At 36.9% G+C, this 24,487-nt stretch overlaps 4 protein-coding genes across 5 annotated transcripts; 1 reads left to right on the top strand and 3 right to left on the bottom strand.

Moving 5' to 3' along the window:
• Window positions 1–2,577: 2,577 nt before the first annotated feature.
• LOC127789778 (photosynthetic NDH subunit of subcomplex B 4, chloroplastic) lies at window positions 2,578–5,096 on the bottom strand. The gene is made up of 6 exons (XM_052318763.1): window positions 4,764–5,096; window positions 4,577–4,624; window positions 4,120–4,303; window positions 3,855–3,910; window positions 3,397–3,468; window positions 2,578–2,987 (listed from the first exon to the last, which is right to left on the bottom strand). The coding sequence occupies exons 1-6, from the start codon at window positions 4,869–4,871 to the stop codon at window positions 2,859–2,861; spliced, it is 597 nt and encodes a 198-aa protein (XP_052174723.1). The 5' UTR covers window positions 4,872–5,096; the 3' UTR covers window positions 2,578–2,858.
• Window positions 5,097–5,781: 685 nt separating this feature from the next.
• On the top strand, window positions 5,782–11,061 carry LOC127790691 (2-hydroxy-palmitic acid dioxygenase mpo1-like). 2 transcript variants are annotated; one of them, XM_052320303.1, is made up of 4 exons: window positions 5,782–6,345; window positions 10,309–10,353; window positions 10,450–10,521; window positions 10,641–11,061. In XM_052320303.1, the coding sequence occupies exons 1-4, from the start codon at window positions 6,007–6,009 to the stop codon at window positions 10,755–10,757; spliced, it is 573 nt and encodes a 190-aa protein (XP_052176263.1). In that variant the 5' UTR covers window positions 5,782–6,006; the 3' UTR covers window positions 10,758–11,061. The 2 variants fall into 2 exon arrangements, with proteins under 2 accessions (XP_052176263.1, XP_052176262.1); XM_052320302.1 differs by having other exon boundaries at window positions 5,784–6,345; window positions 10,291–10,353.
• A 1,064-nt stretch (window positions 11,062–12,125) lies between these two features.
• Window positions 12,126–20,453, bottom strand: LOC127789610 (NEP1-interacting protein-like 2). The gene is made up of 5 exons (XM_052318545.1): window positions 20,140–20,453; window positions 17,038–17,216; window positions 16,752–16,835; window positions 12,618–12,776; window positions 12,126–12,506 (listed from the first exon to the last, which is right to left on the bottom strand). Exons 1-5 carry the CDS (start codon window positions 20,261–20,263, stop codon window positions 12,384–12,386), a joined length of 669 nt encoding a protein of 222 aa, XP_052174505.1. The 5' UTR covers window positions 20,264–20,453; the 3' UTR covers window positions 12,126–12,383.
• Window positions 20,454–21,832: 1,379 nt separating this feature from the next.
• LOC127791036 (uncharacterized) lies at window positions 21,833–24,209 on the bottom strand. The gene is made up of 5 exons (XM_052320765.1): window positions 24,065–24,209; window positions 23,666–23,981; window positions 22,733–22,805; window positions 22,459–22,599; window positions 21,833–21,991 (listed from the first exon to the last, which is right to left on the bottom strand). Exons 1-5 carry the CDS (start codon window positions 24,207–24,209, stop codon window positions 21,833–21,835), a joined length of 834 nt encoding a protein of 277 aa, XP_052176725.1.
• Between the last annotated feature and the right edge of the window lie 278 nt (window positions 24,210–24,487).

Genomic DNA, 24,487 nt, shown 5'->3' with positions numbered 1-24,487 from the left:
CCTCCTGACCCTCGTCTTAGCTAGGAACATGAAGAGGAGAAGGAGCCTAGTAAGAGCTTTTAGCAATTGTTGCCCTTGACAATGGAATACAGGTCGTTGGAAGTTATTGGGAAGGAATGCGAGATGTCATCAATGGAGATAGAGGTATGCAAAGTTGAAAAGAAAGAGGTGTGGTCCCCTCGGCACGAACAAACAAACCAACAACATCTTAAGCAATGCAAGGTTGCTTATTTGCCCTCGCAACCTGCATCACCTCGAGCTTATAGGCCTCATCAACATTAATCCTCCTAAGTATTGCACTACTACAATGCCCCATTTTTGTAAAACCAAAGACAAATTGTAAGCTACCTCAAGGAAATAATCGAAAATAAGACTACATTAACACAAAAAGGCAAAAAAAAGAAATACACTGAAGAGAAACACACTCTTGTGGGGATGTGGAGCTATGTAAGTAAGACTCCTCTCTCATCTTGGTCCTTATCTCCCTCTATTCCACATTAGAAAAGGATGATGTTGGTTGAACACCACTACTCGAAAAATCCCCAACAAGTTTAGAATCAGTCTTCCTAATATAAAGGTCAACAGGGGACATCTCACCGTCATTTAAAGTCCTAAAGGGACCTGCTAACTACATGACCAGAAGTCCTTATCCCAAAATGACAATGTTCTCATGGGTAAAAATGTCATGAAAACGAGTAGGGCTTGGAGATACTAACTTTCTTATAATTGTGTTATAGACTGAATGAACACTCTTGGGAGGAGGAAATCAAACTACTAAAGTCACATGCTTATCATCGCAACATCATTATAGAGGAGCACTCCAATCAACCAGGGGCTTTACTATAAACCAATCAGTCTCAAAATCATCTTTCTCATTCAGGAGATCAACAACCCTCTATATTCTTTGAAGTGTAAAAATGTTAACCCTCTAATCCACCCTTCTAATCTTATAGAAGCAACTAAATAACTTAGGGGACGACATCACTCCCCTCTGGTGGCATAAAACTGAAAAAAACCACAGTTGGGGCCATCATTTGGGTGAAGTTGAGATGGGACCAAAAAACTTATCCACAAAAAATTGATGCCAAACTCAAAGATAAGGAACTAAGACTAGTTATTAAGGAAGCTTCATGAACACCTATACAATCCTCATTAACACAAGCAGCATAGATGTCCCCCCACCCAGGTAGCCTTACCTCATAATCTTCAAGGAAAGGAAAACACACCCTCACCTTTAAAAACCTAGAACCTTTCCCTAATAACACCCTTATCTTTGGAGAAGAGGCAACCATGGTTGTCTATTTTGTTCTAGCCATCACTTACTCAAAGGATTAACCAAAATTGGAAAAGTCGAAAGGCTTGAAAGAATGACAAAGCGAGACCATGAGTGACATAGAAGGTCTATGGGAGATTTGTGAGAAAGTCTTTGGGAGATATGCGAGAAAGTCTCTGGAAGATATGCAAAAAAACAGAAAAGCTCTTTTGAAAAAACCTAAGAAGAATAGCTTGGGTAAAAAGTAAAGAATGAAGAAATAACTGAGATCCCCCATTTTATGGGAAAACCCTTGGAAACGAAATGGCAGAGGTTGTGGGAATCTAGGCTAGGCGGTAAAAAGGCAACAAAAGACCATAGTCGTTGAATGAAAAAGTAAAAGATCAAATGAGACAAGTTTAACTCTAAAAAGGAAAAAAAAAAAAAAAAAACCCCTCTAAAAGAGTCTCCAAGTGGATGGACTAACAAACACAAAAACTCTTCCCTCTAAGAGACTTAGAAGAAATAGTGAAGAGCAATTGATGAGTAATTGACCAAGGCCTATTGCCAAAAGCCTATCAAAGACAAGCCTAAGAAAGCAATAATGGATAAAGATAAAGGAAAGAGCCACAAAGGGTTTGGGAGACTTATTAGGTAAATTTTGCAAGCTCTACCCTTCGAGAGACTACTTGAGACCCCTCTCGTAGGGTATTCCCAAAACCAACATGCAAACAATTATCTCCAAAACCTTCTTTTAAAAATCTTCAATGGATAAGGATTATTTGTAACAATCATCATCCTGATGTATCAAGGATTGTTATAAGTTATCACTTCCCAACAGTTTTATTTATAAATAGAGGATGATCAATTCTTTAGGTAGGCCACTTTTCACTAGTTCAAGAGCTTTACACTTACTTTTGAGATCTCCAAGAATATGTTTTAAATATTAGAGTGTTTGCATAAGAAATGCATTGCACCTCTAATCGTTTTCTTTCTTGTAGAGTCCTAGCAATTTGAATACGAATTTCTCTGCAAATAAATTTATTATTGTATTCAAGTAACACAACAGGTTTGATCCAATTCTTGGATCTATCTAAACTCGCTAACAATCTTATCCCTTTCTGCATTTAGAAAAAAAAAAATAATTATTTGTGATAGATTTCTAGCTACATATTGGGACACCAATATCATTGTGATTCATTTTTAAACCCTAGCATCAATGTGGTTAAACGGCTGGCTGATGGAAACCAACCATTAGTTTTTATTTCTACTTTTTATTTTTCTAGGGAGGCAAAGAGAGAGAGAGAGAGAGACTCTGTGCCATGGAAAAAATGGTCATTTCACATTTTCTTAACAAGAGAGGAGCTCATTATAATTTTTTAAGATACTGACATGAGTCTCTAAATTTTATCTAATCTCAAGGAGCGTGAGTGTAATTAATCTTAAAAAAAAGATTCGATGTTAGTATGTGAAATGTGGACCATAAATAAGTAGAAATGAGTGGAAGGCGTTGATTGCAATATAAACAACTAACTTTTGGAATAGAAGTAGATAGGAAGGGGAAGATCACTCTGTGGAAGAAGAAGAAGAAGAAGAAGAAAAGTAACTAGACAAGTTCCTCCTCTTTCTTAGCTGCCTCCTCCAGCTCTCGTAGCCCTCCAACTTTCTGCTCTATCTCCTCTATTAGCTCCTCCCGCCACAGTTCTGCTCTTGCAGATTCCTCTATATCTTCTTGCTGCAATCATTAGTTATATTATATCACCATAATATACATTGTATTACATATGCTACTTAATGCCGATGAATGAGCATATTTTTGTGGTTATATTAATTTGGCGTCTTAAATTGGTAACACAATTGCAAAATATGGTACGTAGGAGAATACCACCCATACTTTATCCCTTTAGGCAATATATAGTATCAAATTAAGCGTGTTCCTAACAAATTTTATATATAAAAAAATAATGCTCGAACAATTCCCAATGTCAATAAAAAATTTAAGAAAAGTGACGATAGAAATCAGCTATAAATATATATGTATATATATATATATGTGGCATCTGTAAGGTAGTTATGTTAATTCTGTGATGGACAAACAATTTTGCATGCAAAATTCAAAATGAATCAAGTAATACGAATTGTACCTTTTCGTAGACCCAATGACCAGTGCCATCTCCTCCATCCTTCCTATATTGTTCTGAATCATAGTATGGATCCTAGATCATTCATGTTGTTTGTCAATAAGACATTAGCCAATTCAAAAAATATATATATAAGAGTAAATTATTCCTCCAACTTTACTTCATTTTTCAATTTCATTATTGAAGTTGTATTTCTCATTTGAAGCTCTCTGCAACCTCCTAAATCGTAATCCATCTAACTCATTGACAGGTAAGAAAAACTATTTCTATTACATTTACATTTATTTGATTCAAAGTTAAATTAATTGAGCAAATATATATAATACAATTATCTATTATATATCAGAATTGTTTGTTATTTCTGGTGAAAACTAATATTGACATTAAAAATGAATTAAAAAAATTGAAGGAATAATTCAGTAATTAATTTATGGAAAGACTGATAACTTGGAAATGCTTACTTTTGTGGAACCAAAGAAGCAACATCCCCAACATGTGAACATGATGTAAAAAGTATCTATAAGGAAAAAAGGAGAGGAAAATGAATCTCTTTTTGTTTAACTAAACTACAGGCCAAGTCGAAGTTAAGATGCATTTCACTGAAAATGTTCAAGCCTAGCTACCAATTTGATGAGAAGACATATATATATTAAGGAAAATTAATTATTATACATATAATTTAGAGTGAGTGAGTGAGTGAGATCCGATGGATGGATCCGGACTTACAAACGTTCTTTATGGTTTCATCGTTGAGGTGCCAAACAGATTTGTGTGTTATGAGGTCTCTTTGGCCTTCCATATGCTCCACAAGAACTGCCATTAGTGGCATCCAGTCTGCAGCTGCCGGTAAAGCTTTCGCTTTGCTCAAAAGCGACCCTCTTCTAGCCCTCCTGCTACTGTTGCCTTCAATCTATTTTAAAAACAACAGTGTTTAATTAATAACAGGTTTTTTTTTTCTTTTTTGGTGGTTTAATTTTCTAAAATTACTGGCATTACAAACATACAAGCATTGGTTTTATTAAGGAAACAGAAATACGTAAATTATAAAGACGAAATGGCCTATTTAATACATGGATTCTTCAATATTTCAGTTCAAGAGATGGATAGAAGTACCTAGCTAGCTAGGCATGAATTTAGTGCGCGTGTGTGTGCGTGTGTGTGTGTGAGAGAGAGAGAGAGTCACCTGATTCCAGCTGCTATTTGCTGGCCTGGAACTCGAGCAAGGCCTAAGCTGTGGAAGAATGCAAATTAAAGAAAGTGAGAAAATCGGATGATGAATAAATATAGGTATGTATGGAAGCCAGCTAGCGCAAGCAATAATTAATTAAGCAGGTAAAAATGAATGAATGAATGAATGAATGATTGATTACTGATGATTTGAATATTGTGGGGTTGAAGTCCACTAGTTTCGCTGCTGCAGCGGCTGGTTGGAGAGGGCAGTGGTGGATAACTGTGAAACTCATGAGAGCTTCAGCCATTAAGCTTTCTTTCTCTGAGAGAGAGCGAGAGAGAGAGAGGGTAGCTAAGCTAGGTATAGCTGTTGCCTGAAGGCAGCCCCTGTATTTGTGGTTGTTCCAATTCAAAATGCAAATAGAGAGTCTGTACTGCTTGTAGATCAGAGCCAGAGCCAGAGCCAGAGGGGAAGAAATGAAGATAAGGAGCTTATTTGTGTCCACCCCTCCCTTCGTGGGTGCCTAAGCCTAACCAAATCACTTTTTAACTTTTTTGTTCTGAAATCACCTAGTTATCCTCAAGGTTGATCGTGTCCATCCAATATGAATCAAGCCAAGCCAGGGCAGGGCACCTTTGAATCACCTTTTTTTTTTAGCTTAAAAAAAAAAAAGAAACAGTTGGCCTATTAATAACTCCATGCTCATTGAATTAAAATTTGCACACATGGGATGAATTATTTTTAGATACATTTGGAACGTATTTTTTCTTTTTAGGAATTCAAATTTAGGTTTTAGAAGTCTCCAAAAGTCACAAACCTTTTGATTTGACTTGTAAATAGAGAGAGAGAGAGAGAGAGAGAGAGTTTAAAAAAAGAGAGAAATGAGGATAAAATTCTTAAAAATAAAGATATTTTGATGATTTTAAAATATTTAATTAGAATTAACTAACAACAAAAAAAATTATATCATAATATTAAATTTCAATAATATTAACAGTATTTTTTGAAACATTAAGAATAATAATCTTTATAATTATTTTAAATATAAAAGATATTATGTGTAGTATTTTTTTATTTTTAAATGCGGAAGCTGTATATGAGATGAAAAATGGTAAATTATGCAAATAGATCATCATATTTAAAAAATATTTTTTATTTAAATAATAACGTATGGCTCTATTTTAAAGCAAAAGTATAAATAAATCGGCGAGGAGAGGCGAGGGTAGTTAGGCGTCGCCAGCTTGACCAATACAGTGCCCGTCGCCGCCCGCTGTCGAAGAATACAATGGGAAACTAGGCCCTGGTTTTGATTACTCTGTTGTCGATTCCTCCTTACAAATACCCAGCAGCAGCAATCTTCACCCTTCAATTCCTCAAAACACCCGCCGCCACCGGAAAATCTCGAAACTTTCTCCCCAAGGAAAAAAGAAAAGAAAATCCCAATGGGGAAGATCGGATTGTTAGATCTCGAGAGGCACTTTGCCTTCTACGGCTCATACCATAGCAACCCCGTGAATGTCTTCATACATATGATGTTTGTTTGGCCAATCTTCTTCAGTGCTCTTGTTCTTTTCTACTTCACACCTGCTCTCTTTGATTGCCCGTTCAAGTGCCGCCTTGGCCTGGTCCCCAATTTTGGGCTTATTTTCACTCTACTCTATGCTTTGTTCTATGTCTCTTTGGATAAGAAAGCTGGTTCTTTGGCTGCTTTTCTATGTTTGATATGTTGGGTCTCTGCCAGTCTTCTTGCGAAGAACCTTGGGTTCTCTCTTGCTTGGAAGGTAAAGTTCTGTCTTGGTTTTTTATGATTTTGTGTTTAATTTTCTTCTATATATTTACTCTCGAATCTTCCTTTTCGTTTTTCTCTTGTCCTCTATTTTTATGGATTTCACTTGGTTTTTCCCCTTCTCTGATATTTCCTTTTTGTTTCTCTTGTGATAAACATAGATTTTCTATTCACTTTAACAATAACTTTTGAGTCGTCGTAAATTTATTGCGGATTCATTTACTTTGAAGAAAGCTATGTCTGTTCATGACTTCGACATAGGCTTGGTTCTTAATATTGGGAAAATTACTTACCTAATGGAATGGAAATTTTGATAACGGCAACATTTTCAAATAGACCCTTTCATTGCGGTTTGTGCTATTTTAATTTTAGGGTACCTATCTCTAAGGTTGTGAAATACGTTGACGAATTCGAGTGTTGATCTTGATCTTGCCAATGCTTGTGACTTGTGAGTTTTGTTTTTTTTTTTTTTTTTTTTGGTATGGGTGTCCTTGTACCGCAGTATCCATTTTGTTTAATATGACTAATTTTTAAATGTCCATTTTCAAATGAAGATTAAATTTGCTGAAGTGAAAAGGGACTATTATACTAGAGGCGTGGTTGAATAGGTCTGCCTCTATGCATCCCACCCCATCTCATTCATTTTTCCTCTGTGCTTTATTCCAAAAGCAGATCATACGTGTTAGAAATTTTAAGACTTTGTCGTCTTGGGTTCATTTGTGACCAACGAACCATTAACTTGCCTTTAGGATGTGATCGAGAAGTTCTGTGCTGTATCGTGGATCTTTTAATAGGTAGCATGTCCTTGGGATTCTATGTTGTGCACTGTCAAATTCTGGCCTTGAAATACCCTCTAGAACTTCAACTGGATGGGACTGTTTCAAATTGCAGATGTTCCAAAAGTTGATCATGATCATGACCACACTCTTGCAAAAATAACCTCTTTTCTCACACCATTAGCAATAGCAAATAAATATAAAGAAAAAACTCATCTGTTTCTTTAGTGCTTCAGGACTCACAAATTTTCTTTTATCACTTCTCATCCTTCATATGGATTTTATTCACGAAAATCTATATCCATCAATAGTTGCTGTTTTCATAAGAGTTAATATAAAGAGTAGGTTTTAAAGTAAGCGAGGTGCTACTTTCTTTGTCTGGTAATGCTATTCAACATTGGCAAATCTCGAGACGTTTTTCATTCCTCTTTTACTAAAACTTGTTATACTGTCTGTATCTTTTCACCAATGGATTATAGATAAGATTTATACACTCTTTTTCCCCTTTTCCTATATAACCAGGCCCCAAGACTTAATCCTACTTGACGTTGGGCTATCATTGATAGTCTTCTACTCCTCAATGATCTTGTAACAGATGGATAATATGGCTTGTTCATGTTAGTCGGGAATTGAACATAAAAAGGGCAAAAGTCTTACTATCCTAGAATTGGTTAAAACTAGCTAGTGTCCACATGTAGTGCATGCTGTTTCCTAAAAACTGTGTTGATTTTTATTGGTTAATGAGGCACGTGTTAGGATCGCTTTGATGCCGAATCTGGATCACACACAAACATACAAAAATCAAGACAAAATAAGACACAGAAAATTTAACGTGGTTCAGTAGACTACCTACGTCCATGATGCTACAATAGCTCCTAAATCACCAGAGACTTCACTAAATCAGATCTGACATCCGACTCTTCAATCACTGACCTATCTGGTCAAGGTCTCCATGGATAAGGCCAACAACAAACGGGTTGGGTGATGATCCTGTTCTTCAAACCAGAAAGCAGCAATGGCTTCTCCTCTGCTATGCAATAGTGACTCAACTAGCAGCAAGCCTCTTCTTCTTCGATGCAGTGCAGCAGCATTCATTGTCGAGAAGCTTTCTAGATTACTCCACTGCACTCTTTAGTCCACCGTCAATCAACTGCGGCAGTGGGCTTTAACAGATGTCATCTTCTTCATGGCATAACCAGCACATATGACGGCACAGATCTGCAACCTCTTATTGTGGCATCAGTGGTGGTAGATCTCCTCCTTCCTCACGGTTGTGTGGCACTGGCAGCACATGCATCTTCTCGCCTCCCTCTGATCAGCAATGACTTCATGCCAATGGGCTCAGCAGTGAGTTCTTCAAGCTTCGCAGTAGCTGGATTTTCTTCAACAGTGTTGAACTTGCCCCAGAACAGCAACTCTCCTCTTTTCTGGAGACTGCTTCAACTCCCGTCAATAAAACAGCGGTGGGCAGTGTGTGACAGCAGCTCAGTCATCCAAGGCTTTCCATAATGGCGGCAAAACTCTGCAACTGCGGCCTCTCCAGCTTCTTTTGGTCGCCGACCTTCTTCTCAGCAGCATCAATGGCAGACGGAGCTACTTGAACCAGCCACGACACCGATTTCTCATGGGTCTCTCTGCTTGTCTCTCCCCTCTCCCCCCCCCCCCCCCCCCCCACCCATGTGCGCGCGATCTCTTCTCCGTCCTCTCTCTGTCTCTTGCAGTGACAATGGTGGGTCATGGACAAATACTGCTGCAGATATGGCCTTCTCAGGCGGTGTGCAGCAGTGCTCATCTCCTCTCTCATGAAGAGAGTTTCCCGGGTGACAAACTTGGGTTTCCTCTGATATTTCTTCCTGGTTTCAGAGTTGAGGCTCACATGTTGTAGCCTTCCTTTTCCACTCATCTTGCCTTCCTCAACCGATGGCTGTGAATGAGATAATGACTGAAAGCTTCAATACCCCACGAATCTTCTTTAACTCTCTTTTCTACTTATCATTGGCAGCAATCAGATCTTCTTTGACAGCCCTGATTGGTGTGTGGTTGCCTCTCTGCAGTGTTGCCTGCTGGTGTTAAGACCCTTATTCAGCCAATCTGGTTGGAATCAAGCAACCAGAGGATGAGAGCACTTTGTTGGGATCACTAATTCGCCATGGCTTTGATAAAATCACGATCTCTACAAACCCGGGCGCTGATACCATTTTGTTAGGATCCTAATATGTGGCATCAGAATGATCCCAAGACTAACAGCACGATAATGACCTTGAATGTTATGGTATGAGAAAATTCTGCTTCCGAATAAGTTAGGCTTTTTTTGGGGTTCAGAGCATAGCATGTTCAATCATGGGACTCGATACAATATTATATATTTGGTTTGGGAATTCATTTTTAACTCCTGAAAAGGCTGCACAAAATAGATCTGGTAAAATTCTCAACTCCTCCTGGACATTTTCTCAGCCGAGGCTGCCTCACATTGCATTAATTTGTTCTATCTGTGGCTCTCATGGTTGGTTTAGTATATTTCAGTCTACATCATTGCAAAATTCCCATGCACAGGTACATTTTACAGTTTGGACTGTAAAAAGCCTTGTCAGAGAGAGAGTGCATGGAGTAAGACTTCTTAGCCTAAACTAAGGTTCAAAAGCAAGATTATGATCTGTTCTTGACAATTTCTTCCAATCTATTATAAAGTGTCAGGAGACAACTTTTGTCATTGTTGTAGATCAACAGACACCCTTTATATCTAAAATCAAATACTATGAAGCAGGCATGCTAAAAGACTGTATAAGTCTCAGCTCCAAATCCTTTCGAGTTAATGATGTGGAATTTGGGCCCAATGTGTCTTCTTCCCCAATGCAAGAAGTCCTAGATTGAGTTAGAACCGCCTAGTTCTCCAGAACATTATGAAAAAAGAGCCCGGCAGGGAGCTTTTATATGTTTTTCCATTAGCTGTTTGATCACTCTAGAATGCTAAATGTCCATTCCTTCAACGTTGAAGATAGTATGATTTATTGGCAATTTACTATTCAGATTCAGCCGTCTTCTTTATAGGTGATTTATTGGCAATTTACCATTCAGATTCAGCCGTCTTTGTTAATGCCCAGGGTATATGAGCTGAGTTCAATGATTATCAAATTAAATATGTCCTCTATTCTTACTTGATTCAGGTTGCTCTGGCAGTTCAGTTGTTCTGTTGGACGGGCCAGTTCATAGGCCATGGTGTATTTGAGGTAACTTGTTCCATATATACTTAGCATCATTACTAAGTGGCTTCATGTTCCTGTCATATGACGAACTTAGCTTCTTTTCTGTTTCTTTTGGGATAGAAACGAGCCCCAGCTCTACTGGACAACCTTGTTCAAGCCCTTATAATGGCTCCTTTCTTCGTGTTGCTGGAAGTAAGTTTCTGCAGTTCTCTTGGAAAATGGAGGGAAAAAAAGATTCGGCTAAAAGAAAAATTTAGTCTAGAAAACCGAACAATTAAGTTGTATAATTGGTTGATGTTGGTTCTCTGCAGGCTCTTCAATCATTTTTTGGTTATGAACCCTATACGGGGTTTCATGCAAGCGTGAAAGCAAAGATAGCAGCTGAAATAAAAAATTGGCAGGACAAGAGAGAGAAGAAAGGGCAGTAGTTTTCTTCCTGTTCAAGTGAACTTCAGCGTGCTTCATGTCCCAAGTGATGTTAGCTTCGTGTTGCCTTGCTACGGCCTACTGGTCAAACTGAGAAAATAAACCAGCTTGTAAATTCTCCCAACTGTGTACATCAGAAATTTGGGTTGTATTTGGCTGTTTTAAGCTTCTTGGAGCATGCCCCTTATAGTTAGTGGACTGTAGTTAATACACACACACACACACACACACACATGATTACAGTAAATAAGTGTTCTAAGGCTCTTTTTTTAAAAATAAGATATATTTATTATATCTTAACCATTACATTAAGAGCGAGGACATTGATTGGTGAACTCATTAAATTTAGGTGACAGGTGTCATCTTTTGATTGTGTAAAGAATATTAAATATTAACTATTAGTTATTAAATATCAAAATTTACCAAAATCCTCTCTGGGTGGTTGGCATGTATTTTCTATTTAATGCAGTTTTATGTTGATCTTATTCCTTGGTAAACTAAAATGGTTACAAATGTCATCAGAAGTCCATTTTCTTTTCTTGGCTAGATGCAGCAGTAAATTTTCTAACTTATATGTATCCAAATGTCAAGCATAACAAACGGGACATTTTGATCTTTCGAGTGAGTAATATTTGCAAACTGGAACTAAAATGTTTTGAAAGAGATGGCCGTATGTTCAGCGGACAATGCTACTATAATTATAAAATAAAAAACACAGTTGAAGTGCCGTTTTATATCTTTGCTTAACAACTTGCGTTGTGAGATACAAGTTGGTTGGTTTCTCGGCTGTCCAAGGGGAAGTGCTGTTGAGACACAATCTGTAGCACCATATGTGGCATGGGAAGGATGATAATGTTTCAATATTTTTACTGCGCTTCCATCCCACCCTGTAATATTCATTTATATCATGTCATTATAGAAGGCATTTTCATGTTGTATTGTCGATTTTATCATTAACCCAACTCTAGCTAGGTTTTATGGGTGCTCTTGCACATGTTTTCAATTTTCTTTTTCTTTGGAAACAACTTGGGCTACACTGATTGCTGCTGGGCCAGATGACACTTATGTTGGTTTGGCCAAAAAATCTGTAAATGCAAAGCTTCTGATTGAAGATTGCCAACTACAAGTACGACACTTACATTTAGTTCGCTCACATTCAGTCTTTTTGGCCATAAACTAACCGGTACAGAGCTTCGCATTTGCAAGGCAGCACTCAGCACTCAGTAGCAACAGAGATATCAAAAGGCTTAAATCAATACAGATGGCATCTCCACCGCATTATCTCGCTCTGTTTTCCGAGATCCACTGGCTCCCAGAATAAAAATGTCCATAAAAGAATGGGAAACAAAAACATTACAAGAAATAGGAATTGCGCTAGAGAAGTAAAAAATTGCATTGAACAGCACAAGGAAGCAGCGCAATATACATTTTGGGCACTTGGAAGAGGGATGCACAGACCTGCTCCGCTTTCTGATTGTTTACAAGGGCATGCATTAAGTACACAAGACGGCTACTTTGTTTTTATTTTAGCAGCACTAAATTAGTTACAAAGCAAATATACATACAACATATATACACACACGAAGATGGACCTGGTCCTTGTCTGTACAGTCGTAGCCTATATGTATCTACACCTCCTGTCTGCAGACAGGACACGAACCATGTCTAGTGAGCCACTTGTCTACACAAGTCAAGTGAAATGTGTGGTGACATCTGGGTAAGCACCTAACGATATCCCCAACTTCACTATCCTGCCAAACAGAAAATAGTTATTCCATGTACTTGCATGACTGAGTCGGGCATTCATCGCCTAGATCATGTATAATAGATATAAAACCAAACTTTTGCAAGTAAATTAAAACCTGTAAACATATTGTGCAATGAATGCTTTGTGCTGTCCTGACTTCATCCAGTATAACATGACATGGTAGCTTTTCTAATGACTCCTCTGACAATCCTCTGGACGGCACTTCACCGTAGGTATCATAAACATCATCATACCTTATGTTGGCAACAGTCACCTGCTCATCCCCAGGTAACTTGAGGTTAGATATCAATATAAGTAAAAATTGTAAGAAGTTGCATCAAAGAAAAAAACAGTCCAGTGGCTTCTCCTATTGGCCAATATGTATTTCCATTTCTACCCCTACATGTTTCTCGTATTTCCTTCCGTGTACCATAATAGCTCCAGTGACCCAATTGCCACTTCTTGCCATTTGTTTATTTGTGCGCATAGGCCACCTCTCTCTGTCTCCTATTAACCGTTAATGTATTTCAATTTCTACCCCTATATATTTCTTGTATTTCCTTTCATGTACCATAATAGCTCCATTGACCTGTTTGCCACTTCTTCCCATTTGTTTACTTGTGTGTATATAGGCCAACTCTCTCTCCTCTCTATCTCACACACACACAATCCTTGGACTCAGAAGCAGACACCAGGGGCAGCACAATTATGTCCATTATTTTGCTCAAATTAGTTACTTGTATAAAGAATAACAGAGACCTTATGATATTAACTATCCACTTATTTTCCAGTAGTAGCCAGGACACTGCTAAGCGTAGAGTATATCAAGGACAGATGTAGAACATGATTAAGTTAAGTCTCAACAAGTGAGCTCATAGAATGATGGCAACGCAAGACAGAATGATTCACTTGAAGGTGATTAAGTGGAACCAAAAACGCATAAGAAGACCATATTATAATCTATGGAATGTGCATGACACTGACAACTGACATTTCAAGCAAACATGACACAATAGGAAAGAGGAATTCCCCTTAAGCCGCACTTAATATATACAAACAACCCCCCCCCCCCCCCCCCCCCCCCCCCCACAACAACCAAAAATAAATAAATAGAAATAGGAACAATCTAGTGGTAGAAGCATGCTGAACAGGAATGTTTATTCCAAGGTAGTTGCTAGTCAAGTTTATTTCCCCAAGCAATTATCTAACCCATCTTCGAAAATTTTTGTATTCACAGCGAAGCATGCCTTTAAGCCAAAGATTAGTGAGGTCATGCCTCCATTTATTCGTATGATTACAAGATTACTAGTAATATGTTTTATTGCTACTCCTTATGTTCACAAGGAAAAGAGACATCCTGGACATAAATCCCTTTATATTTAGACCCAAATTCAGACCAGCAGACAATGGGGAAACCATCTAATGGTAGCCTTGCCCATCCCCTCTGCTCTATTTTCCATTTAAGAATAACTTATGTCTCCATTTATTCATATGATCACTACAATCTCTGGACTGCCACTCCATGTCTTCACAAGGAAAAGACACATTCACGGTAAAACTCCGAACACCAAAAATCATCAATATTTCAGACTGATTCATTTCCTCAATAATGAAATGAATAATGCTTTACATACTCCTGCTACCCTTTTGGGATGCCTTCCCATAATCTGAATCAATGACAAAAACTTAAAGGTCAATCTCCCAAGCACCTCACACATTGTTCATAACCAATTCACTTGAGAATTCAATTTTAAAAGAGGAAAAGATAAAAAGGGATTTTTTTAAGCATTCCCTTTTTGCACATTGTCATAGACCAAGGGTATAATTGTAATTAGAAGAGTAATGGCAGTATTGTAATAACCTTAGCTGCTATCTGCTAATTCAAAGGGCGCGCGCATGGCTGTTCCTAACTGCCGCGCCTAGCTGTGTAGCTCTCTTATAAATGAAGATAAGCTGAGGATGGAGAATTCATGTGAGGATTATTCCACAGATTCCTTTCCCTCTCATTCTCATTCACGTTTCTCTCGCCCCTCTCCATCTCTCTCTCTCAATTCTCCTTATCAATTCTTCCCGCCTAAACCATTCCTTCCGGAATTACAGAAGGAAGCCCTTCTACAGATTCCGAGCTTGACACACTTGAAACTAATTAGAGTTTGTGAAAAGTAATTCATTTTTTTTTATGTTTGATTCAATAAGGAACTAGAAAAGAAATCGTCATTACATTACTACCCCTACTAGAAAACTATATCAATTATATAGTGTTTGAAAAGGCGTGCAACAAGTGCAAAGTGCAGAATGCTTAGGGCTTTTTGTGTGAGAAGTTCAGCGACTTTAGCTGAGCATGATTAAAGCACGCTTTTACTTGAGCTTTGAAGCACAAAAAAGCACGCTTAAAAAATATGCTGCTTTTTTTTTGGGATCAGACACTATGAATTGTTGGATTTGTTTAAATTTTTACAGTCATGTGGCTGCTTGAATGGAAACCTTACCCAAGGAAAACTGGTTAAGATCTGATAAAATTGTATATACATTTAAACCAAAAAAAAAAAAAGAAGACTTCAAATTATTTACCAGGCAAAAAATATTGATGGAAATATGTAATTAGATGTAAATTAGGGTTGCTAACACATTCTTGATTGTTGTAAATTAGGGATTGATGATTGATTCCTGATTGCTGTGAATTACAGATTGTTGATTGATTGTTAATTAGAAATTGATTGTTTAGTGATTGCTGTAAATTAGGGGTTGATTGATTAGGGATAAGTGTAAATTAGGAATGATTTTTTTTCCTTATGCTTTTTTTTATGATTATATGAATTTGTAAGCAGGTATAAAATATAAATAAAAAATAGTATCTCATCATTTGTTAAATTTGCAGCCCTCATTCTTATTTAGTTTTTTTTAATGATTGCATTTTTAATAATTTATATTTTTTTTTCTGCTTATAAAAGTTTTATACTCTTTATTTCATTTATGTGCACTTCACTTCACTTTGCACTTAAGCTTTGTAGGCTTTCTACACTTAAGTGAGCCTAGCACTTTTGGAAACACTGATTATACAAATGAATGTACTTCTCTAAATATGTCCATAGTTCAAAATTATGAAGACAGATCAATATTCAAGTGGAAAAGAAAAGTAATAAAATACTTTTCATGACTTTGAAATCCATGCTACTCATGATTTGTCAAAAAAAAAAAAATAATAAATCAAAGAAGTAATATTCAATAATCAAAAGTAAAATTTTAAACACAAAAATAAGATAGATACCAACTTTGCTTTCAACCTATGATTCTTCAACAATTTGATAAAAGTTGGATAGAGAAGTTTGATGAATTGTAAAGAACAAGTCTGATGAATTTTTTTAATACGGCAAAGATACAAAAGTTGTTAAACAAGAGAAAAGTATAACAGCAATATGAGAAAAATAAACAAAGGGTAATATGAGAAAACATAAATAATTAGATTCTATAAAATCCAATTCCCATGAAATCTAACCATTGTTCATGCGATACCAGAAGGACCTTATTTCCCAAGCAATTCATACCAAATCAATTCCCATTCAAATTCCATTCATTACCAAAACTAGGGCTGTCACAACTGAACTATGGGCATGTTTAGTTGTGACAGCCCTAGTTTTTCTCCAAAATTAAACTGAACTATGAAAACTCCTTAAATGAGTTTTCCAAATTTCCCTGACTAATTTAGAGATCTGGAAAATATAGTTCTCCACAAAATTTTTCCCAAGTCACCTATATCTCCTTCTCTAACACAAGTTACACAAAAAAGAAACATGTCTCCCTCTTTTCATATCTACCAATTTGCTAGATTAGAAATTAATTTTATGTACTAACATTTGAACGTGTTTTCCAAATTTTATATGGAAAATGAAAACTATAAACTTTATAGAAAATTGGAAATTTCCATTCTGAATTCAAAAACCATCAAATCCTTTCATCATCCCAAACAGAACTTAAGAGAACAGACATTTCAAACTGCAACTAGTAAGAGACATAAAGTTCCAAACATGGGAGGCATGCGAGACATTCATTATCAAGGAAGCCCATATACTTGGAAAGAGAGAGACATTAAGTGAAAGAATGATATATTTCATGATGCTGATTTAGAAACAGGAGAAAAACGATAAGAACAGATTATAACAGACTGGGTTGGATTTCTTTTTTTTTTTTTTTTCCAAGAGATATCTCAATGACAAGTTAGAACTAAGAACATGAATAGACAAAGACAAACCTGCCAATGGTAAGCTGTCAGAATTGCTGGTGGAAATTGTTCCTCTACAAATCTACCATGGAAAAGCTCCTCTATGAAATCAGCCTGGCAATAGGAAGTTACGTTAGTGGATTTTCTTAGGAAAGTAATTTAATTGTTTACTGAAATGATGTTACAGTTCGAACATCTATAGCTCGTAGAATACTTAGGCAAGGAACCCCCCCCAAAAAAAATTGCAAAGAACCAAGACAAAGAAATGATGATGTCAAATGTTAATAAAATAAAAAATGAATAAAAGTAAGCTAACCATAGATGATGAACTTCGTGAGCCTGACCGCTCAGAACACCAGTAAGCACGTGAAGCCTCCAAAACTTCTACAGAGAGAACAGCCCCAGCAATGGCACCAAGTCCAGCTCCACGAAAAACACCACTATCAGATGCCCGACCAGCTAAAGCACCAGTAACAGCTCCTGTAAAAGCCCCAGCTGCAAGTAAAGCATATATGTAAAGGTGAGGGATAAAAGATAAACTATTAACTTGCTAAGCACATATATCAACTGCAAAAAATATTTTCAAAGATGCTGTCCATACAGCTGTGGACTTGAACATGGAGTGTAAGGGAAGACCAAGAAAGGTGGTTGGGAGTGATATTACTTTAGACTCCAGAACATACAATGCCACCAGGATAGTTCACTCTTAGCTAAATTGAATATCCATCCCAGATACATCCTCAAACAGAGGCAAACACGCTTCAAAAAACGTAATCCCCTAATCTCATATACACTAAGAGATTAGTGTTCCTGGAAAAAAGATGAAACACTGAAATTGAGCCCTCTCTTTTCCCACTGCAAAAACCCTGGCCAACCCTAATCTCTAGGTTTTCGTAAGCATAAGAATGAGGACTTCCATAACCAGGATAAACAAATAAGGGTAATGGGATTTCCCTGCCAAAACCTCTAGGAGAACCTATAAAACATTTTGTAGATCCCAGTAATCAGGATGGAAAACATAACAGTGGAGGGACAAAAAGGATCCAATCACTCCACTTATTTCCTAATCCCATCCTCCCCCATAAAATAAATCAGAAAGGAACTATAAATCTAAGAAACTACGACTCTTTTAATCTAGAGGCTAATGCTCGGGCCAAAATTTTGTACAGGCTTCCACAAGGTTAATGGATCTTAAGTCTTTAAAGCTCTTATGCAGTCTTCTTCGGATGAGAGCAGTAAACAATCTGTTTAAGCTTTTCTCAGACCTCAAAGCATGAAAGAATTTTCCAAAAAAATCCAAAGGATTCATCCTCATCATTGACCAACAATGTTTGGAAAAACCTAAGGTGAAATCATTAGGCCAAGCGCTTTGTCTCTGTTGCAGTTAGAACCTGTTTGATATTGCTGTGCTTTAAAAGAACAGCAGCTTTTAATAAAATTTTTAGAAATGCAATGTTATAAGTACAACTTTGCTTTTAAAGCACAGCTGCTATTTCTTAAAAGGCAGCTTAAGCTGCTTTTAAGCAAAAGTAAGGGACCTCCTGCTTTTTAACCAAATACTTGTTACTTGCTTTTAACATTAATAAGCATGTCACATCACTCAGTTATCAAACACTACTTTCATCAACATTGCTTTCACAACACAGCACAACAAAACACTCACAGCAGCCACAGCAATACCAAACAAGTCCTCATTAAAAGCTAGGACAACCTCTTCTTTTAAGAGAGGGTCAGGTCTTTCAACTCAGTCTCTCTATTTATTTGAAATAGAATTAAACTCAATCCCTGGGAGGGTAGGATTCAAATTCTCCCCATTATTGAACAAATTACTATAGAAATAAATAATGCTATTAGCAATAGCTTGGTCATTATGGACCACAATCCTATCCAACTTAAGACTCCCCCTAGAGCTGTGCCTTCTGTGAATATTGGCCAAGTTGTGAATGAATTTTATGTTTTTATCTCCCTCTTTCACAAACAAGGACCTAGACTTCTACCTCCAACAAATACCCTCTACAATAGACGTCTATTACCCTTTCAAACCATAGACTTCTTTCAAATCAGCCAAAAGAGACAACTCTCCACTAATAAGGGTACCACTCCCTTCTTTATCACCCAAAGCCTTTATATCCTTAATCAATCTATTTAGTCTAACCCTTACTTGGCGAAAGACCTCTTAAGATCTTTTTTAACAGATTAAGATTGTTCATAAGGGGACATAAGAGAGAGAGAGAGAGAGAGAGAGTAAACACTAAGGGAGACCCAGCCTAAGTAGCTATTCCATCATATCAAACTAAATCTATAAATCCACTCTTTTTCAACCACATTTTATTGAACCAAAAAGGAGTGGGATCCAATATAAGAACACCACTTTCAAAAGTGATACACAATTTGAAGGAACCTTTGCAAGGTCAATTGATGGATGCCATGAAAGTGGTCCTCTCAATCACCACTAACCAAGACATGGATTATCCCCAGAATCAAAGCAACCACCACCCCAAAACACCAAATGGAAATTAATAACATTGAAGTGTCTTCTATACATCAAGGCTCACTCCACATGAGCCTCATCCCTAGAAGCTCTTCCCACAATCTAGCCCATTCAACTAAAAAAAATCCATCCTGAACTAGTTTAAACTTACAAGAAGTAGAGAAAAGTCAATCTCTCCCTCCATTTTTTTCCCCCCCTCAAAAACTCACTCGTTCCACAGCAAGGCCCCGACAATACCTCTAGCTGGAACAAAGACCAATCTGCCCTACAGAACCCTCAAATATTCTTAATAGATCTAATAAAGCATTTTTATCATTCTTATAAATGCACTAGCTCAGCCTTCCAAGATTTTGTAAGAGCTTTTGATGACTAATCTCTTAATCAGGGCATTAAGACCCTTCACATTCATGATTATTTGATGACTAATCTCTTACTCAGGTCAGCCTTCCAGATTATTTGTGTCGTGGTATGTTTAACCCAAGCATATGCTTAAGCCCCCATTTGATCAACCATCTAATTTCTTCTTTCAAGACCTTCACCAAACTAGCAAAATTGATAATAAAGGAGGGGGAGGGCATGACTAAAGTAGCTAAATTCTTAAACGAAGAAAAGTTTCATAGGATAAACTCGGAACCTGTGATTCCCTACTGTAAGTTTTAAAGCCCTCAATTGAAAGTACCTTTCTTTGAACCCCAACCTAAATGTGATGCTTGCTATTTTTTAATTACAACGCTAATCATAGCAACGGAAACACCAATTCTAAGCCATCCAAACACCCATTGAATCAACTTGACAAGCTCAAACAAAAACAGTTAGGAAAAAAAGTAAATTTGTCTAACATAACCACGCGAAACTCATCATCAAACCACACAAGCGAGCGCCCGGCCGCACATATGTAAATAATATATGTATTTAAGACGAAATTACCGAGAGCAAAGAGGCCTGTGAGAGCTCCAGAGAGAGCACCGGCGATCATTCTGGGAATGTAACGACAGACTTGGATTTTTGTCCTTCCGTATCCGTATCCGTATCCGTACCCTCCATCTTCCATGTGCTACCTACCAAAGCGAGAACCCTACTTTTGGGCAGTGGGAAAGAAAGTTAATGAAAATTGTGATCGCGTGGAGTGGAGGAGGGAGGAGGTAGTTAGTTGGTGGTGGAAGGTAAAAGATTGATTGGCCCTAGAATTCAGGGGCACGAATAGAAAGACACCAACAATTTGGGGGCGGGTCTGAAATTAGAGAAAATAATAGATAGATAAACATAAACGCCGGCGACCACCACGGACTGATGTGAATGGACTGACTATTGAAGGTGGCTTTAATTCTTATTTTTATTTGTGGGTTTTCTAAAAACATCTTGTTATTTTAATATTTGCTTTTTGCAGAAAATTATATACTAATACAAACCACAAAGAGAAAATATTCAAAAAATTTTGAAGAGTCGTAATGTATTTTACTTATTATTTTGATATAAATTTTTCATATAATAATATAATATACACTAAGAAAAAATCTAAAAAAATTTTAGGAATCATAACGATATTATGAGCTGATAATTTTAATGAGATTTTTATTTTTTACTTAATCCCATATAATAATAATAATACATGAAATATTAGGAAAAAATCTAAAAAATATTTTTATTGAATAACAATCAAGTTCTTTAAAATACTATTTATTATTTTGATATGATTTTTTGCACAAAACCATATAATTATATAAGAAACACTTGGAGAAAATCTGAAAAGTTTTTGAGGAGTCATACTTCAACACTATTCCACTGAATTCCAGTTGTAGAGAAATCATGGTTGTCAACACTCTCCTTGACTTCTTTGTTGCCGATTCCAATGACAAATTAAGCTCATCAAATCTAGACTTTGGCAAAGCTTTTGTTAAAATATTAGCCAACTATTCTATCGTGCTATAATGCATCAATTCCATTTCTGTTTTCTTGTGCCTCTCTAACAAAGTGGTACTTAATCTTGAAGTGCTTAGTCTTATCATGGAAAAGTAGATTCTTAGAGATTGCAATTGCAGATTAGTTGTCAACAAGAATCGCAGTATGCTTCTCTTGTTCAAGCCTCTGTTGTGGATTGAGCCACAATGGTTTGTTTCTTAGAATTCCAAGCAAACATTCCACTTCCAACTAAAACAGAAAACCTGAAGTGTTCTTCGTATATATCATCACAAGAGCCACCCCAATCACTATTTGTATATCCTTCAACAGAAGCTTATCAGATTTTTCAATGCAAATGCTGGCATCTAAAGTACCTTTCACATATCATAGAATTCTCTTGGCAGCCTTGAGATGATTCTCATTGGGACAAAGAACGAATCTTGACAAGAGACTGACTGCATACATTATATCAGGTCTACTTGCACTTAGAGCTTGCAACCAACCAAGCTCCTGTAATTTCCAGCTTCTATTTTTTAAAACACGTCATCTTTACAAAGCTTTTCATTCAACACGAGTAGAGTTGAGACAGGTTTGCACTTGTCCATCCCAAACTTCTTCAAGATTTCTTTTGCATATTTTTGCTGACAAATAAAAATACCCCCTTCATTTCTGCAAAATCTCCAACCCAAGAAAGAAATTCATTTCACCAAGATCAGTCATCTCAAATTGCATCATCATCTTCTTTTTTGAAGTCTTTTATCAGCTCAACATCAATGCCAATCACCAAAACATCATCCACGTATAAAGAAACATACACCAGATTGTCATTGGTTGACAGAACATAAAGAGTAGGCTCATTCAAACTTTTACTGAGGCCTTGCTGAAGCAAACAATCATCCATTCTGCTATACCAAGATTTGGGAGCCTATTTGAGACCGTACAGAGCTTTCTTCGGCAAATACATCTTATCCTCTTCACTTTGCTTCACAAAACCATTTGGTTGTTCAACAAAAATCTCTACCTCGACCACACCATTGAGAAAGGCATAATTGACATCCAACTGATGAACCTTCTAACCCTTTTGAGCTGTAATAGCAAGCGATAGTCTAATGGTGTCTAACCTTGTCACAGGTGCAAAGGTCTCAGACTAGTCTATCCCATACAATTGACCATGCCCTTTCACAAGCCTTGCCTTCTGTTTGTTCACTGAACCATCAGAATTGAGATTTGTTATACATACCCATTTCACACCAATTACCTTCTTGTGCTTAGGTCTGTCAACTGGCACCCAAGTGTTGCTCTTTTTAATGATTTTCATTTCTTCTTACATAGCTTTTCTCCATTTACTATGCTTTGCAGCTTCATCATAGCTTGTAGTTCCAGCACAGCTAGGTTGCATCTTTGATAGATGTCAGCAAGTGATCTTGTTCCTCTTACATGAGTGCAATCTATCATTTCATCATCATCAATCTCAAGTTCCTCCTTACCCTATTAGTTTTGAGTCAATCAGTTGTGGAGTTGAGTTCACAATGGATTCTTTTCAATCCACACTAAACTCTCATCAAACTTCACATCTTTACTAACAATTATCTTCCTACCATTAACATCATAAATTCTATACCTTTTTGTAACAAGGCTGTAGCCTACCAATATCCCAACAGTAGACCTCTGATCCAGCTTGTTCCTCTTCACTTCTGGCACCAATACAGAGTGAACACTATCAAAGACTCTCAAGTGCTTCACTGAAGGTTTGATTTCCCTCTATGCTTCAAATGGAGTTGTTTTTAAGGCATTTGTTGAGCAAGTACAGGGCTATGTTAATAGCTTCAGCTTAGAATTTCTATGCTCTTCTCAAATAGTAAAAATCTTGCCATTTCCATGACAGTCATGTTCTTCCTCTCGCTAACACCATTCTGCTATGGAGTATAGGTCTATGTTGCACGGAAACACTTTATAGGTGACGTTTCCCTGTTTCGAAACGTTTCAAAAACGTTTCTTATTTCATTTCGGACCCTATTTATGCCTATTTTTTAGAAAAACATCTGTTCCGTTTCCAACGTTTTCCGTTTCGTTTCCGTGCAACATAGGTGTAGGTCACTGTCAATTGATGCTCAATCCCAGCTTCTTCACAAAATTGATTAAATCTGTCTAATGTGTATTCAGTCCCATTGTCTGACCTCAAGATCTTCATTTTGCAATCACTTTTGAGTCTCAACCATTGCCTTTGAAGTTGAATTTCCAGAAAACTAGATCTATTTCAGTTTTTTGCTTTAAGAAGTAAACCCAACAAAATCTTATAGATCCATCTATAAACAAAATAAAATACTTGTTGTCATTGAGTGAGAGAGTCTTCATTGGTCCACAGACATTAGCATGGATCAAGTGAAGTTTTTAAGACGCTCTCGAGGCCTGATTTGAAGGAAATGGTAGCCTGTTTTGCTTTCCTTATGGACATGCCTGACAAACACCAGAACTGACACCTACAATAGGTAAATTCTCCACCAATTCATTCTTATATAAGTTCTTTAGAATAACATAATTCACATGCCCTAACCTGTTATGCCATAGCACATATTCATCTAGAATACTTGAAAAGGCATTAAGTCCTGCCTTACTCAATTCTGCAAGGAAGCTTTTGTTCTTCATTTCAACAGGCAGAAGCTTACAACCATCAACATCAGTAATTTCACATGCATTGTGTTTAAAAACAATAGAGTAATCCTTCTCTAGCAATTGTCCAACACTAAACAAGTTCTGATGTATATTCGGGACATAAAGAACATCAGAAATAGTTTTTATAACTGTTAAAATGTTGACTAACATAGCTCTTTTTCCTCCAGCAACTATGCAATCTCCATTGCCAATTTTGACTTTAGAGAAAAAACTCTTATCAAAATCAATAAATAGCCTCAGATTGTCGGTCATGTGATGTGTTCAGCCACTATCCACTAACCACATTTCACAGCTACTCTCAGAAAGATAGCAACATTCGCTCCGCTCCTCTTGATTCCACTCATGTTCTTCTTCTGCAACTTGAGCTTTTGGTTTTGCCGAGGCTTTGGATTCTTGGCCTTACAAACCCTCTCTACATGCCCCATCCACTTACAGTATCTACACTGAATGTTTGGTCTAAACCAGCAATGCATCTCAAGATGTGTTAATTTTTTATGTAATTAACTCTTTACTAAACCAGCAATACTACTAATAATAAAAATAATACTGGCAATTAAAAAAAATTAAAAAAATGATTCTAGAATTGAAAACAAGGGTTGATATTTTTTATGTAATTAACTCTTTTTTTGTATGGGTAAATTATGAAGAAAATTACCTGACTTTCACCCTTATCTTAATTTTAGATTAGGATTCTAATTTTTTC

The sequence above is a fragment of the Diospyros lotus genome, chromosome 14 (genome assembly GCF_014633365.1).
Source record: "Diospyros lotus cultivar Yz01 chromosome 14, ASM1463336v1, whole genome shotgun sequence".
Taxonomy (NCBI): Eukaryota; Viridiplantae; Streptophyta; class Magnoliopsida; order Ericales; family Ebenaceae; genus Diospyros; species Diospyros lotus.
This window is presented reverse-complemented; position numbering and strand designations above follow the sequence as displayed.